General features: G+C 37.6%; 1 protein-coding gene across 4 annotated transcripts in view; it reads right to left on the bottom strand.

Moving 5' to 3' along the window:
* CFTR (CF transmembrane conductance regulator) overlaps positions 1 to 17,872 on the bottom strand; it is a 264,214-nt gene that overhangs the window by 71,545 nt on the left and 174,797 nt on the right. For all 4 annotated transcript variants that reach the window (XM_086396784.1, XM_086396783.1, XM_086396785.1 and 1 more), the window contains exons 16-18: positions 8,255 to 8,292; positions 7,564 to 7,814; positions 4,542 to 4,621 (exon numbers count right to left, since the gene is read on the bottom strand). In XM_086396784.1, the coding sequence (XP_086252910.1) occupies positions 4,542 to 4,621; positions 7,564 to 7,814; positions 8,255 to 8,292 (369 nt within the window). The remainder of the gene's footprint in view (positions 1 to 4,541; positions 4,622 to 7,563; positions 7,815 to 8,254; positions 8,293 to 17,872) is intronic.

Genomic DNA, 17,872 nt, shown 5'->3' with positions numbered 1-17,872 from the left:
GTTGAAAAATAAACCTATCATAACATCTATCTGACAATCAGCAATCCAGTTCTCTACCAGCTCCCATGGGTGACACATACACTTTCCAGCTGATGCAGAAATACAGAACATTTTGGCAGATGGAAACATGAATGAGGGTGTAACATCTGCATAAATCTTCTTTGAATGGGTTGCTATTTTCATCTAAAGCCTCAGATGATCATATCTCAATGATAGGTTTAATAGAGAAAATGCCTCTAATGTGTCCATCATCAAATTCTACAGTACCAGCCCTTCACTCATTTTTGTTCAACAAATACTCCGAAAAATCTTTGCTGTGCCAGACCCTGGACCAACTGCATATGACGACAATAATTTAAGGAAAGTAAAAGTGAAAATCACTCAGTCATGTCTGACTCTTTGCAACCCCATGGACTATACAGTCCATGGAATTCTCCAGGCCAGAATACAGGAGTGGGTAGCCAGCCCAGGGATCGAAGCATGGTCTCCTGCATTGCAGGCGGATTATTTACCAACTGAGCTATCAGGAAAGCCAACTTAAGGAAAGTCCTCTCTTCTGCTCTTGCCCTACAAGAGCCACCAGTACAATGAGAAAGCCTCAATCACCCTAGTTATTACACGACAAGACTTCATCAATGCAAAGGATTCAGTTTTTTAACTGAGGATATGCGTTTCTCAGAAAGAGAGTCTTACGGAAAAAAAAAACAGAAAAATTAACTTCCAAGCATTATTTACTAGGAACTACATTTTAAGTTAAATGGGCCACTGTATTAAACACCAGTATGTCTGAAAGATAAATACTGTTGCATTTGCAGCACAGAAACATTCAGCTGTTTCACTAGGATCAGGCTTTGTTCATCTGTTTACTGTTGACAATTGTAAAGAGCACTATGTTCGTTTGCTGCTATTTTTACCGTTAATTCAAATCAGGAGCTTTTGTGTTATAACAATGGGTGGGGAAAGTGATCATTGTTTTTTAAATTATTGCTGATATGGTTGATATTCTTAGGAATGAATTGTAACTGTGTTACAATACAACAGGAAGAATTGTGTAGCCGACCCAACCAATACAACAGAAGGTTTGAGAATAATGGAGAAGGTGGGAACAACTGGAAGTGATGAAATAGTCACAAGGTAGACTTCCAGTGATTATAATCATTTGTAATATAGCCCTAACTGAGAAGTGAAAAACTAAGTCTAAGCTTTGAGGAAAACAACTCAATCTGCTCTGTAAGGAGTCATCCTTAGGCACTGAGGTCAGAAGGTAATAATTTAGCACTTATGCAAAACTAAAGGCACTAGTTTAATATGCCTTGGTATTCTAACTACACAAAGAAACTTCAAATTCTGTCCTAGCTTGTAATTCGTAGTGAATAAGAAACAAGTCATACCAGACCAGGGGTATTAAAGAGAGGACAGCAAAATAAATAAATAGATTTAAATACAAGATGGAAATATGAGCACAGATCTTAATTCCCATTCAAGCTTATCAAAGTCCTAAAATTCTAGGGGAAAAAATATCAACAGACTATAAAACCTGCAAGGCACCATTTTCATCCACCAAAAACGGCTTCAAAGTATTCCTGACACAGAAGGGCACATGCTGTTGCCTGCGTAACTGGAGCAGATGATAAGAATGAAGGATCACTTCAAAACCATTTAGAAGGTGCATTAAGTAACTGACTGATTGATAAATATCTATTTAAAACCAGGCAATGAACACCAGATCTGCAATTTAGTTCATAATTGATAGCCCTTGAGAATTTTTAAGTAACAGATTATTGGAATTAACAGAATGAATAAGAGGGGGAAAGATGTAAAAGACAGCAGAGATCAAAGTAGAAGGGCTCACTGTATTAAGACAGAAGAAATAAAAAAACCTAAAGTTTTGAGGTTGAAAAGAGAAGATTTGCACATTTTAAGATGTACAGGCTTCTGTTTCATGAAAAAAAATCTGGCACTCAAACATAGAGATAAATTCTACATGTGCTCAGTTGTGTCCGACTCTTTGTGACCCTATGGACTGTAGCCTGCCAGGCTCCTCTGTCCATGGGGATTCTCCAGGTAAGAACACTGTGGGAGTGGGTTGCCATGCCCTCCTCCAGGGGATCTTCCCAACCCAGGGATCAAACACACGTCCTCTGCATTGCAGGTGAATTCTTTACCCACTGAGCTACCTAGGAAGCTCACAGATATAAATAGGATGCTAGGATACATTTTTTTTCTGTGTGGCTTCAAGTTCAAATTTGTCACATTATGATCCATTTCCAGTATGACAATCTGAAGCATATGACTTTGGTACTGAAAGTGATCATCATCAGACATCTTCCTCATTTTAGAAACCTGAGATCCTTAGAGATTAAGTGTCTTACTCAAGGTAAAATAAATAGTGTTATTTGCAAAACAGAATCTGGATGTTTCATTTTCACTATACAATGTCCAAGCCAGAAAGCAAACTTCCCAGAATATTATCAAATGTTAAGAACTAGAGTTAGTATAAATTATACTTTTTTGGAAAAAAGAAATTCATAGGTGTGCCTTATTCTGTGAAAAACCTGTTTCTGAAATGTGACTAGAAAGGAATTTCATTAACTTGAACATAAGTATAACCAACAGACCTCACAAGTTAAAGGACCTCTCTAATGCATGCATTTTTTAATAAAATCAAAATTAATCAGATTTTTATTGTATTTGATTTCCATATCATGCTTCCATAATGTGAGAGCCTCTTCTAAACAAAATAGGGAAATCAACATAAAGGAACCCTGCCCAATCACTTATGAGGCAATGACTAGTGAACCCCAAAACACTAGAAGTTGAGCAGAAACTATTCAAATTGCTGTAAGAGAAAGGATGAGACCATCACATGTGTCAAAAAGTGCTAATTCATAAAATACATGTTCAAAAAGAAACTCTCCCAAAGGATTTCTGAAATCAATCTTACACTGATTCAGAAAATACTCTGCAGGCTACAAAAGTTTTTAAAGAAAAAATTAGCAAGGGCTAACATTCACGAATCCTTTTGCAATCATGTCAGGATGTCCACGTTCCATTTTTTAACTGATTTAATATTATATTTCAGTCCGGTTATTTATAAGCATAGAACAAGGAAGAAATGTCCAGAAATTAAAGACATGGGCGACAGTTCTTTACATGATGAACTCAAAGCTTTTTTTTAATGAATTCCAGCAGCAGCTGCTGAGTTATATCCCTAAACAGAGTAACTGAAGGAAACTCAAAATACTAAAGTTCACTTGGAATGGTTAATGTGTTTGGCTGTGCCAATCATTTCAGATGAGGCAAACTGGCAATCTGGTTTTTGTGCACCTGCCAATATTGTTGTATATACAGACAAAAGTGGCAGCCTTTATTTTATTTCACAGGTTCTCAGTGGTGGGATTGGGAGGAGGGATGGGGGATGAGGAGAAAGGGGCCACTCATCCCGAGATGGGTAGCATCCTGTTCCAACTATCTCCAAGGAGGTCACTGAGACTGCTTTGTCGTTTACTCCCTGAGGCTCAACCCAAGCCAGCCAGGAATCTGCTTTCAAACCTGGTTTAATAGCCAAGGTTATCAACTTACAACACTCAAGTTCTATCACTTAATGGAATCCTAACGTGGTTACCCCTAGGTCACCTTTATCTTCTTCCCTGCTCCATTTCACCATCAGTCTTCCCATCCCAGGACACATGCTCAGAGTCAGCCTGTGCTGGAGATGCCTTCAGATCTATAACCCAGGGATAATCCTCACTAATCCTGAATTTTTCCTTCCTCCCTCACCTGCCTGAAAACTTACCTATACTTCTGTCCCAGCATTATGGTCCTTACTGTGAGACTGCTAACTAGCCATCTGTGCCAAAGTTGTTCATGGATGAGCTTGGGTGAAACTATAGCCCACCAGGAAACCAACTGATCGTCACTGTAACCTAGGCCATCTGAATGTAGGTGACTTCTATCAAAGGTGATGCCAGTGTCAAAAACGTCACACTTCATGGACAGTGATTTGGGGGAAAGTAGTCTGTTATAAGTCTTAAATCACTTCTAAGTAGAGAGCTATTATATCTAAATGAGGAATTGCCTTAGGTTCTGGTCAAGTAAGGGCTTCCCAGGTGGCACTAGAGGTAAAGAACACACCTGCCAATGCAGGACGTAAGAGACTTGGGTTCAATCCCTGGGTTGGGAAGATCCCCTGGAGGATGGCATGGCAACCCACTCCAGTGTTCTTGCATGGAGAATCCCATGGACAGAGGAGCCTGGTGGGCTACAGGCCATCGGGTTGCAAAGAGTTGGACATGACTGAAGCAACTTAGCACAACAGCACACATTGGTCAGGTAAACAGTTTTGACTTATTATTGAATTTACTAAATTTATGACTATCTTGAAGATTTCTTTTTAATATTGAAAAGATTCATATACTAGACACGGTTCAAACTCTTAACCAAATGAAAAATAAGCAAGAATTTACTCTTTATAATTTTTCTAAATACTTTTAAAAAGTGCAACAAAGTGAAGTCACTTAATAATACTTATTTTTACAAACCTGAACAAAATCAAATATGGTAAGAGGCAGAAGATCATCCAAAACTGCTATATCTTTGGAGAATCTATTAAGAATCCCACCTGCAAGGTAAAGAAACATTCTTCAAAAACTAGTAATCTTAAAAGATATATCAAAATTTGATAAACTTGGATCATAGCAGAAGGACTCAGAACTCAAATACAAATGAACATATAATCAGAAGTATAAGGCTATAGACAATTTCAGTGTTCTACAAGGATTCTCTGATGCTGGGAAAGACTGAGGGCAGGAGGAGGAGGAGGCATCAGAGGATGAGAAGATGGTTGAATGGTAACACCGACTCAATGGACATGAGTTTGTGCAAACTCTGGGAGACAGTGAAGGATGGGAGCCTGATGCATTGCAGTCCGTGCAGTCACAAAGAATCGGACATGATTTAGTGACTGAATGACAACAAACAGCAAGGATTCTAAGAAACTTTTTATACAAAGACTCTAAATAACTCTGTGTTCAAATTTTTGTCTCTACTTGTAAACTTTTATGAAATAAAGATTGCTGTAAGATTCATGCAAAGCCCAACGTCTCTAACAGAGCCCTATCACAAATTACGTCAGGAACAGGCACCCTTCTACTACTATAATCCCACACTTACAAGCCTGAGTTTTGTGATAATTTTCTGGCTGTGCTTTCATCATTCCCTTATTTCGTAATGTAGAGCCTCCCTAATTTTCAACTTCCACACCTTTCTGACACACCTCAGCACAACCTGTTCTCAAACCCTCCCTGCCCACCATGTGGCCCTCTTTGGCCATGTTCTCCTTTTTTACCGTCTTCACTGACAATTTAACTTCAGCCTGTCTTCTAAATTACAGACTCACATTTGTAAGTCTGATCATTTTTTCCTTCAGTGAAAACAATGTCACACATGGAGTGTCTACAGGGCACTGGGCACAATGCTAGGCACTGAGATAACAGACGTGGATCAGCCAATGCTCCTTGCCCTTAAGGAATTCATCGCCTAGGGGTTAGTTAGACATACAATTAAAGTATAATAATACTGTACAGATTGTTTTTGATAAGATTGAATCTTATCATGTACCCTCCCCCATGAACTGCAGGATAAAGTCGTAATTTCTTAGTTTAATACTTAATAACTTCCATGATTTTGACCTTAAGTCACTCAAGGAACAAGCTTCCTCTTTTCAAACATTCTGTTTCAATCAATCTGGTTTATTCTTTAAACACACTTTACTCTCTCCTATTTCTTTGCACTTTCCATATGGTTCCCTCTGCCTGAAAACCCTTTCCCCTCATCTCTACTTGCTAAAAAATATTGTCTTCTTCATGGCCCTATTCAAAATGCCTCTCTGGCAAGGACACATCAATGTTTGCACCAGTTCAAATTAATCCCTTCCTCCTCTGGGCACACTGAATACCTTTGCTATATCTTGTCAGCACTTCTGTGTTATAATAATTATATACATGTTGTATAGTTGCTTGTATACATGTCTTATCTCTTTTTTCTAGATTGCAGATTTTGAGAGGTCACTGGGACCATGTCACATTTATTTTGTGTCAATCTGAGCCCTCAGCAAAAAGCTTTATGTAGGAATTATCCAATGCTTATTTTCTGTCACTATCTCCTAGTCCTTACTAATGATACATTATTTAGCATATTTAATCAATCATATTTGTATACCTTTTCATAAATAAATAAAAAATTGTGGGGGGAGTAGCCTATGGTATTTATTTTGTGTAGAAAATGAAACTCACTTTGGTAAAAAAAAGAAAAAAAAAACATCATTCTGGTGCTTAGTATATTTCAGATGGGAAACAATAGCAAGGGAATAAGAGTGGGTAATTGGCATTGACCTGATGTTGGCTATGTAATGGCCAGTAGGTGATGACCTTGTTTCATTTCACAATGGTCTTTTGAGATAAGAATTCCTTTTCTCATTTTACAGATGTGGATGCAAGTCTCAGAAGAGTAACTTGCCCATGATGATCACCCTTAAGAGGACAAGACAGAGCTCAAACAATGCCCATGCTCCTTCCATTATATCTCATTGCCTGTTTCTCACTGCTAGAATCTTGGGTAAAACCCCTACCTTCTCTGGAGCTCAGCTCTCCCATTGAAAAAAAATGAAATCACTGGATGAAGGTAATTGGACATTCCCTTTTAGGTCTAAAACATCTTAGCTCTAAAATGGAAGCATGGTGATGAGTATATCCAAATGGGGCAAGACTTTGGTGACACACGAGGGCTTCAGAATAAATATAAGGAAGATCCTCTTGAATATTAACACTGAAATGTTATTACCCAGAAAAAAAATGATGGTTAATTTTTATCTTGAGGTTTTTAGATACAAATTACTCTAAAACTCTGACTTGGAAATTATTTTTTCCTTTATAATCAAATATTCCAGTTCTTATCAATTATGGTCACCACATTATACACTAGATCTTCAGACCTTACTGATCTTATAACTAAAAGCTTGTACTCCTTTACCAACCTCTATGATAGTGTCAAAAGTATTTTCAAAATATATCTGGGATACCCCAACCCATTTAAAATAAAACCTGGAATGAATTTATGGGATTATCTTTGAACAGTTATATGAAACTAGATTACTCTATCTCATCAAAATACTTCATTAGTAAAAGAATTTTGCTTTTTGGATCTCTTCAAATCATCTCCCCTTTTAAACAGCACTATACATTGACAACAAGATACCTAGAAGGGAGCTAGCTCAAATACCTGAAGAGAGAAGGATATTTGACTCAGAAGGGGCTGCTTCTGCTGCTATAGTCCCATCAGCATCATGTCCTAACAAACTGTGCTACTCTAATAAACAGAAATATGAAGAGTGACAGTACCTGAGAGCCTATAATACCCGAGACAGGCCCACGCCCAACATAAGGAAGCTCAACGAAGGGTAAATGCCTCCATGCAAAAGCCAGTGTTATCACTACAAAATCAACCAACTTATAGGCCCTCTTTGTGGAGGAGCAGCAGCTTCATCTTGTACATCTAGTTAAGTACCTGTTTTCAACGTGTTGAGGGTTGACATAGGGGCTTGAAGAACAGACTGTAGCATTTTGTGGTGTAAAGTTTTTGACACTGTGATTAGAGTATGCACCAGTGGTAAACCTCTGAAGAGTCCTAGAGCAAGCAAAGTGTCAGCCACTCCCACATAAATGTAAAAAATATAATACGAGCTGGTGCTGGTGATGATCACTGCATAACTGTTATTTGCACTCTTAGTACTGTTTCCTTTGTCTTGAAAAAATATTCTGTAAAGCAAAAGGAAATTATTATTTGACAACCAAACTTTTCCAATGAATTACCAATACATGTAAATGATGCTGAATTTGAGTCCAAAGAAATACAACATATTTCATTAGCAGAATTTATGCCTTTAACCTGAAGGACTTACTATTGCAAGAAAGCAGACTAAGCTTTCCACCACTGAAATAGATAAAATTTCAAATACTAACTGTGCAAGGTCATCTCAAACATTGTTATTGCATTTTATGGAAACTAAACACGACTAAATCTTTTAAAAATTGATAATGAGCTACAAAAACTGCACACACAATTTTAAACAAAAGAACTCAATTCTCTACTACATTACTGTGGGGAAATGAAGCAGAGTAGAAATTACAATGTTTAATAAAACCCAAATAATCAACAGAAACAAAATACAATCCACAATAGGACATGGAATACTCACTTCGGAAATAGGCACAACACAACCAAAGAAGCGGCCACCTGGAAGGGAACAACACACACTTGACTTTTTCCATCCTCTTTTCCCATTTTTCCCACACCCACCTCTAATTCCATCATGACCAATATCAAAATACACGCAATTTTATTTTCCTTGGCTTTACTTTCCTGGGTCCAAAAGCTGCCATAATTGTTCTAGGAACTATTTGAGGTGAGACCATGTTAAGCTAATGGAATTCAAATTTCACCAAATAAAATACTTATTCATTTCTCTCCTTCATTCAACAGGAACTATTCATTGAACCTCACAGAAGAGCTAACACTGCAGTTAAATGTTTTAAGTAATAAAGTTTGTTTCTTATGAAGAGATTACTCTCAGCCTGCTGGCAGATAATTGATCTCGTTGGTGGCTATAAATAATTTAATTTGTCATACAATGATTATGAGGGACTCAACTATAAGTCCAATTAGTTATGAGAAAGGATGAGATACATATTCAGGAAACTTGGTTAACATTTCAAAAGGGCAAAAATTCACAGTGTTTTAATAAAGTGCATTCACATTAAAACATACTACTGGCACTATGTGGGCTTTCTCATGGTGGAAATTTTTGGCTGAGGAACATATATTCTATATCATAACTAAAAAAAATGAACTATCATTTGTTTATTATCTGAACTCTGTTCTATTTCAATTTGGCATTCCAATTTCCTAAAACACTGTGGGGAAACAATCTTGCGATGATACCAACACAATCATAATACTAGAAATATTTACACAATTATAAGACTGATAGTATGCAATTAGACCAATAATAACTTTAACAAAGAATCAAATAGAAAAATAGGAGAAACTGTAAGCAAAATAAAAAAATTTGAAAATGAACACAGACAAAAAACAAATAGGGGAGAAACAAATATGCTTGCTATAAGAAATCTATGTATTATTTCATAATCAACTTAAGCATTTAACAGTATCACATAAAAACTATGGAGAATAGTTAGCAGTAATTAAGAAATTACATTATGAAGTCTTAGAGTCTAAATAGTATATAGTGGTGGTTTAGTCATTAAGTCGTGTCTGACTCTTTGCAACCCCATGGACGGTAGCCTGCCAGGCTTCCCGGTCCGTGGGATTCTCCAAGCAAGAAGTGGAGTGGGTTGTCATTTCCTTCTCCAGGAGATCTTCCAGACCCAGGAATTGAACTGATGTCTCCTGCATTGCAAGTAGATTCTTTACTGACGAGCTACGAGGGAAGCCCCACTTTACGTAAATTTGCCTATCAGATTGGAGTATCATAATGAAAAAGCTAATGGCATCATTCACAATTTCCTACTTTTTCATTACACATGGCCTCCATGCACCTATTGACAAAAAGTACCTTTGTCTCCTTGAAATTCAAGTGAATTCAAAATGACAAGAAACTGAACAATAATCTTGCTACTTCAAAAGTCTCTGTTCCAGTAAAAATGTTTTCTGATTTCCCAATACTAATCAAATTACTAATCAAATCAAAGGGTATATTTCTCAGTTACCCTTTGGTTATTGTAGTCCCTCTTTGTTCCAATGAAAGAAGTGTCAACAATGTTGGCATTCCAACTTCTCTGAATGTGAGTAAATCCAAGAAATAAATATTCTATAATATTTACTATGGAACAACCAAAGCAGTTGTTCAAAGACCCTGGTCTAATCTGTGCAATATAAAGGTATTTCATGGCTCTTGTCAACAGAGACCACTTATGGAACTACCAACCCAAACTGCTTTTACTGACTGGAACACAAACGTTTCCAAGGACTTGACATAATGACTTTAATAAAAATGTCTGGGGCATGTATAAACAATTGAGCAGGCAAGTTCTAGCATTTAATTTCTAAAATGTCTGAGGTTATAAAGTTCATGCAGTTTAAGATAGAATGACAAGTCCTGAAAGACTAAAGAACAAAAGTAAAAAGGTCATTATTTTCAGCTTTGTTAGGGTTTGAAGAAGCATTCCTTATGTTGAAAAGGGTATAGTCTAGATCAGCAATGTCCAACAGAAACTTCCACAAAAATAGAAATGTTCAATATCTGCACTGTTCAGTGTGATTACCACTTAATACAAGTGGCACTTGATCCCTTGAAATGTGGCCAGTGTGGGTGACTGGGGAACTGAATGTTATATTTTGTTTCATTTTAAATAACTTAATTTACATTGTCACACATAGCAGGTGGATACTGTACTGGACAGTGCATGAATAAACTAAGCCTATTAGCTCCATAGGGTTTTAGCCAGAGTACTTATTCCCAGGTGGCTCAGTGGTAAATAACCTGCCTGCAACATGAGAGATGTGGGTTTGATCCCTGGGTTGGGAAGATCCCCTGGAGGAGGAAATGGCAACCCACTCCAGTATTCTTGACTGGAAAAGTCCATGAACAGAGGAGCCTGGTGGGATGCAGTCCATGGGGTCGCAAAGAGTTGGACACACTCACATGCACATGCTCACCACCTGCATACACTTATTCTATACCCGTCTAATCATCAGGAGCCTGATGACAGTGTTCTCTAAGGATAGATCCATGAACAGTCAACATGATCACTCACAGACTTTGCAAATGACCACAAATGAAAAACTAGTAGCCAGTATTTAGAAGCTAAATCATGATTTAAATTATATAGATGATTTGTCTGTATGATTTAAAAAATAATGGCATGTTGGGACTAGAGGACCATAGTATATATATATTCAAAGAGAAGCCAAGTGCCTATATCTGAAAGACTTATTATGATAAATTAACTAGTAAACATCCTTGGAGATGTGATAGATAAAGGTTGATGATGTATGTAGTAAAACTCCAACAGTATGGTTTCAAAAACAAGATGTGATGGAGAACTAGAGCAAGAATATATTCAAGACATAGGAGGAACCTACCATTACATAACCGGGCCAGTACAAGTCTGACACTCACCACAAAAGAAAATAGGCATGAAAAGAGAACACTGCCAAGATCGGGTATAGAAAAGGTTCAGAAATGTGAATATAACCAAAAGAGGTATAATGATCCAACATTCTATCATGAAGAACTTCAGTTCAGTTCAGTCACTCAGTCATGTCCAACTCTTTCAGACCACATGGACTGCAGCATGCCAGGCTTTGCTATCCATCACCAACTAACAGAGCTTGTTCAAACTTATGTCCATTGAGTAGGTGATGCCATCCAACCATCTCCTCTTCTGCTGTCCCCTTCACCTCCCGCCTTCAATCTTTTCCAGCATCAGGGTCTTTTCTAAGGAGTCAGTTCTTCGCATCTGGTGGCCAAAGTATTGGAGTTTCAGCTTTAGCATCAGTCCTTCCAAAGAATATTCAGGACTGATTTCCTTTGGGATGGACTGGTTGGATGTCCTTGCAAAGGGACTCTCAAGAGTCTTCTCCAACACCACAGTTCAAAAGCATCAATTCTTCAACACTCAGTTTTCTTTATAGTCCAACTCTCACATCCATACACGACTACCGGAAAAACCATGTTTGGCAAAGTGACCTTTGTTGGCAAAGTGATGTCGCTGCTTTTTAATACACTGTCTAGGTTTGTCATGCAAGCATCTTTTAATTTCATGGCTGCAGTCACCATCTGCACTGATTTTGGAGCCCAAGAATATAAAGTCTCTCACTGTTTCCACTGTTTCCCCATCTATTTGCCATGAGGTGATGGGACCAGATGCCATGATCATAGTTTTCTGAATGTTGATATTGAAGCCAGCTTTTTCACTCTCCTCTTTCACCTTCATCAAGAGGCTCTTTAGTTCCTCTTCACTTTCTGCCATAAGGGTGGTGTCATCTGCATATCTGAGGTTATTAATATTTCTCCTGGTAATCTTGATTCCAGCTGGTGTGTCATCCAGCGTGCCCTTTTGTATGATGTACTCTGCATATAAGTTAAATAAGCAGGGTGACAATAAACAGCCTTGACATACTCCTTTCCCAATTTGGAACCAGTCTGTTGTTCCATGTCCAGTACTAACTGTTGGTTCTTGACCTACATACAGATTTCTCAGGAGGCAGGTCAGGTGGTCTGGTGGTCCATCATGAAGAACTTCAATGAACTTCAAAGTAGATACTCTTAAATATTTCACTGAAATATCTGTAGACTTTTAAATATGCCTTAAGGGTCTGAACACTGTGGCTGTTTAGCCTAGTTAATAAGAGCTATCTTTTCCTGTCATAACAGATGTTCCTACCTTCCCTCTTGTCCCTATCCAATCCATTTTCCATATACCACAGTGATCTTTTTTTAAACATAAAAAATCATATCATACCTTGAAAGAAGGCGTTCAAAGTTTTCCTATTGCACTTAAAATAAAACTGAAGTTCTTCAGTGAATGCTTCTGCAGACCTGGCTTTGATTTACTTTTTCAGTGTCACCACATGATATGCCACTCACCACTTTCTCCCATTCCTCCAAATGTGCTGGCCTTCGCTTAGTTTCCACAATTCACCAAACTTCTCCAAGTCCTTTGTATTTGCCCCAGTTTCTGCATGTCTGGAGTACTTTTTATGCTTCAGGTGTCAACTAAATGTCATTTCTTCAGGAAGACCTTCCTGTCCTCTCTGTCCAGCTTTATTTTAGCCCACTATTTATCTCTTTATGGAACTCACTACATTCTGTGATTATTTCCATCAAAACTTATTTACCATCTGTCTTCTCCCTCAGAAAGTGCTTCATAAGATCAAGGAGGAGCCATCTGTCCTCTTTCCCATTGCATGCTTAGCTTAGTGTCTATAACAATATCCAAGAGATAGTAGGCATTCAGTAAATCTATCCTTAATAAACAAAGGAAGGGATGAATAAGAAGATACTTAAAAAACACAAATGTTTTTTATTTTAAAACATTTAAATACAAAATGGAAATTATATAATTTTATTTATAATTATATAAACAGAAAGAAATTATATACTAAACAGAAAGGAATTATATACTAATCACATAAAATATTTTTAAAATGTTTTAAAAACATTTTAAAATGCAGATGACATTTTATGTAGTATAAAGAACCAGAACCAATTCATAAGTTCTGTACATCTATAGAATTCAGAGCTACCTTCCAAGCCACACAAGAAGATCTATGTTTAAATGAAGACCTGTTAAAACAGTATTGGCATTTTGAGCTTTCACCAAAGGAATACAGTATTGTGAATTCTGTTTACACTGTAAACATAAGTACATTGGTGTAATCCATTGGTATGTTCTGTTTTGTCTTCGCTGTAAACAGAGCATATAGAATCATGCTTGGCATATTGAAAGAACTTGAAAAATATGTGTTGAATGAGTAAGTGGCTGAATGAATGAGTAAAGAGTAAGAGGCAGTAAGAGTAAAGTGACACCTTGTCAAGACTTAATCACAGATTTCAATGCTTTGCAGGTTAAATCATGCCCTAAAACATAGACCCTTGCTAAGCAATACTGCCTTGAAAGTATTACTATCAATAAAGGTATAACTATCATTAAGGTATTATGGGAGCATAATATATATTGAGGGATTCCTCATTAAGAAACAAAGAGGACAGACTTTGCTGCAGCACAGCACACAGGCTCTTCCCAGAGCAGGGATTAAACTCCTATCTCCTACATCACCAGGAGGAATCTTTACCACTGAACCACCAGGGAAGCCCCTACTAAGCCTGTGCTCTAAAGCCCGGGAGCTACAATTACTGAGTCCATGTGCCCTAGAGCCTGCAATCAGCAACAAGAGAAACCACTGCAATGAGAAGCCCATTCGCTGCAACTTAGAGAGCAGTCCCAACTCACCACAGCTATGCACCAAAAAAGCCTCCACACCAATGAAGATGCAGAATGGCCAAAAATTAATAAATTGTAAAAAATAAAAATAACATACTTTTTAAAAAGAAACAGAGATGAAGTCATTTAAGAATAGTACGTAGCAGTTCTCTAACACATTTCTTAAAACACAGGCATAGAAGGACCAAATGTGATCTTTAGTTATTCGAGGCAACAATAATATACTCTGGTTGTTGCAAAAGAAAAGGTGGGCACTGCCTCCTACCTTATTATTTGCATTTCTTTTCTATCTAGTCAATGATGCACTGCCAAATAGAAGCACTAGAGAGACCAACATAATAGAAATTCTAAAGCCTGTATCCTTGGTTCTAATATCTAAGAACTTAACAGAAGATACTATGCTATCATAAAGAAAACAGCACAAAAATATAAAGGTATACTGATTCACTTAATAAATTAACACACTATAGATAATTTGTTGTTGTTCAGTAGCTAAGTCATGTCTGACTGCAACCTCATGAACTGCAGCAAGCCAGGCTTCCCTGTCCTTCACTATCTGCTGGAGTTTGTTCAAACTCATGTCCATTCAGTGAGTAATGTCATCCAACCATCTCATCCTGTCACACTCTTCTCCCTTATTGCCCTCAATCTTTCCCAGCGTCGGTCTTTTCCAGTGAGCTGTCTAATTGTAGTAGGTAGCAAAAGTATTTTGGAGCTTCAGGTTCAGCACCAATCATTACAATGAATATTCAGGTTTCATTTCTTTTAGGATCAATTGATTTATCTCCTTGCTGGAGAATCTTCTCCAGCACAATTTGAAAGCATCAGTTCTTCAGTGCTCAGCCTTCTTAGCAACTCTCACATTCATACATGACTACTGGAAAAACCATAGCTTGGACTACAAAGACCTTTGTTGGCAAAGTGATATCTCTGCTTTTTAATATGCTGTCTAGGTTTGTTTGGCCTTGGAGTACAAAATGAAGAAGGGCTAAGGCTAACAGTTTTACCAAAGAACATGCTGGTCATAAAAAAACACCCTCTTCCAACAACACAAGAACTGTCTCTGCACATGGACATCACCAGATGGTCAATACCGAAATGAGACTGTTTACATGCTTTGCAGCCAATGATTGAGAAGCTCTGTACAGTCAGCAAAAACAAGACCGGGAGCTAACTGTGGCTTAGATCATGAACTCCTTATGGCAAAATTAAGACTTAAATTGAAGAACACAGGGAAAACCACTACGCCATTGAAGAACCTAGGGAAAACCACTACGCCACTAAATCAAATCCCTTATGACTATACAGTGGAAGTGACAAATAGATTCAAGGGATTAGATCTGATAGAAAGAGTGCCTGAAGAACTATGGAGAGAGGTTTGTAACACTGTACAGGAGGCTGTGATCAAACCCATCCTTAAGAAAAAGAAATGCAGTAAGGCAAAATGGTTTTCTGAGGAGGTCTGACAAATAGCTGAGAAAAGAAGAGAAACTACAGGCAAAGGAGAAAAGGAACTATATGAATGCAGAGTTTCAGAGAATAGCAAGGAGAGAAAAGAAAGCCTTTTAAGTGAAAAATGCAAAGAAATAGAGGAAAACAACAGAATGGGAAAGACTATATGAATGCAGAGTTTCAGAGAATAGCAAGGAGAGAAAAGAAAGTCTTTTAAGTGAAAAATGCAAAGAAATAGAGGAAAACAACAGAATGGGAAAGACTATATGAATGCAGAGTTTCAGAGAATAGCAAGGAGAGAAAAGAAAGTCTTTTAAGTGAAAAATGCAAAGAAATAGAAGAAAACAACAGAATGGGAAAGAAATGGGAAATTTCTTCAAGAAAATTAGAGATACCAAGGGAACATTTCTTGCAAGTTTGGGCACAATAAAGGACAGAAACTAAATGGACCTAACAGAAGCAGAAGATAATAAGAAGAGGTGGCAAGAATGCACAGAAGACCCACTTGACTTCATATTCCAGGGTGTCTAGCTCTAGGTGAGCAATCATACCATCGTGATTATCTGGGTCATGAAGATCTTTTTTATACAGTTTGTCTGTGTATTCTTGCCACATCTTCTTAGTATCTTTGGCTTCTGTTAGGTCCATATCATTTCTGTCCTTTACTTTGCATGAAATGTTCCCTGGTATACCTATGGCTGATTCATGTTTATGTATGGCAGAAACCAACACAATATTGTAAAGAAATTATCCTTCAGTTAAAAATAAATACATTAAAACAATAAAACTTCTGCAAAAACCCATTCTATAAAATTATAATTATATATACTACAAATCTACACTGAAGTATGACCCCTGTGAAAATTAAAAATGGATACATCACTTTCACAAAGGAAGAAGTGGATCTTAACTTTTCTTTGGGTCTCTGATCATGTTGAATATGAAGCTCTATTAAACAATATTTAAAAGATCTAAACTATCTTCCTGGATTAGTACTTGTACTATGATGCAAAGCACACATGAAATATTTCAGTGGTAATGAGAAAGGGCCCACTAGTATCAAGAAAGGAGCTTAGTCGAACAGAAAAATTATGTAAATTTTGATTCAAAGAATATGAGAGAACTGTGAACATCTGAATGATTTGTTTAGCTGTCTAACTATGCACATAATGAAAATGGTCACTCTTTGTCTACTATCACTAAGTTTTTGTTATTCAAAATTTTGAGAGTCAGTTAATTGGAAATGCATTCAGGACACTGACCTGAAAAGACTCATCATTTATCTATTATTTCTTGCCTAGAAAATTACGTTATCAATTTTTTTCCTACAAAAGACAAGTTTTTGCAATAATTGTGAGTTCAATTAAAAATGGGAAGTTATACAACATTTACATCCTGTGTTGTAGTTTGGATTCCAGCCTGAAGACAAAGGACCACTGTCATCTTGAGTAAGTGAGCTAATAATATTGTACATATGCTCAGAGGCTCTATGCTCAGTCACTAATTAATTAACTATACACTGTTTTTTTGGGCTCCAAAATCACTGCAGATGGTGACTGCAACCATGAGATTAAAAGACGCTTACTCCTTGGAAGGAAAGTTATGACCAACCTAGACAGCATATTCAAAAGCAGAGACATTACTTTGCCAACAAAGGTCCTTCTAGTCAAGGCTATGGTTTTTCCTGTGGTCATGTATGGATGTGAGAGTTGGACTGTGAAGAAGGCTGAGTGCCGAAGAATTGATGCTTTTGAACTGTGGTGTTGGAGAAGACTCTTGAGAGTCCCTTGGACTGCAAGGAGATGCAACCAGTCCATTCTGAAGATCAGCCCTGGGATTTCTTTGGAAGGAATGATGCTAAAGCTGAAACTCCAGTACTTTGGCCACCTCATGCGAAGAGTTGACTAACTGGAAAAGACTCTGATGCTGGGAGGGATTGGGGGTAGGAGGAGAAGGGGACGACAGAGGATGAGATGGCTGGATGGCATCACTGACTTGATGAATGTGAGTCTGAGTGAACTCCGGGAGTTGGTGATGGACAGGGAGACCTGGCGTGCTGTGATTCATGGGGTCACAAAGAGTCGGACACGACTGAGCGACTGAACTGAACTGAACTGACACTGTTTTGAAAGGTGTATAAGTTCAGCTCTACAGCTTTGCATGGGCAAGGGTCTTATAAGTGAATATAAATCACTACCACATTCACAGAACCATTTTTTCTCATAAAACTAAAGACATTCAAGCAATGTTGATCTTCAAGGAAGGGGTTCAGATTATTAACAAAGTGCTGGTTTGAGATTAAATGTGACACAGGAATGAGTTTCATTCACATTAATGCTGGTCATTTGGCATAACTGGCAGAGATTAATGAGGTAAATTAAAAATACTTTTCAGTG

Source organism: Bos grunniens, chromosome 4, assembly GCF_055505025.1.
Source record: "Bos grunniens cultivar Pamir isolate PY7600 chromosome 4, Bosgru_T2T1.0, whole genome shotgun sequence".
Lineage (NCBI taxonomy): Eukaryota > Metazoa > Chordata > Mammalia > Artiodactyla > Bovidae > Bos > Bos grunniens.
This window is presented reverse-complemented; position numbering and strand designations above follow the sequence as displayed.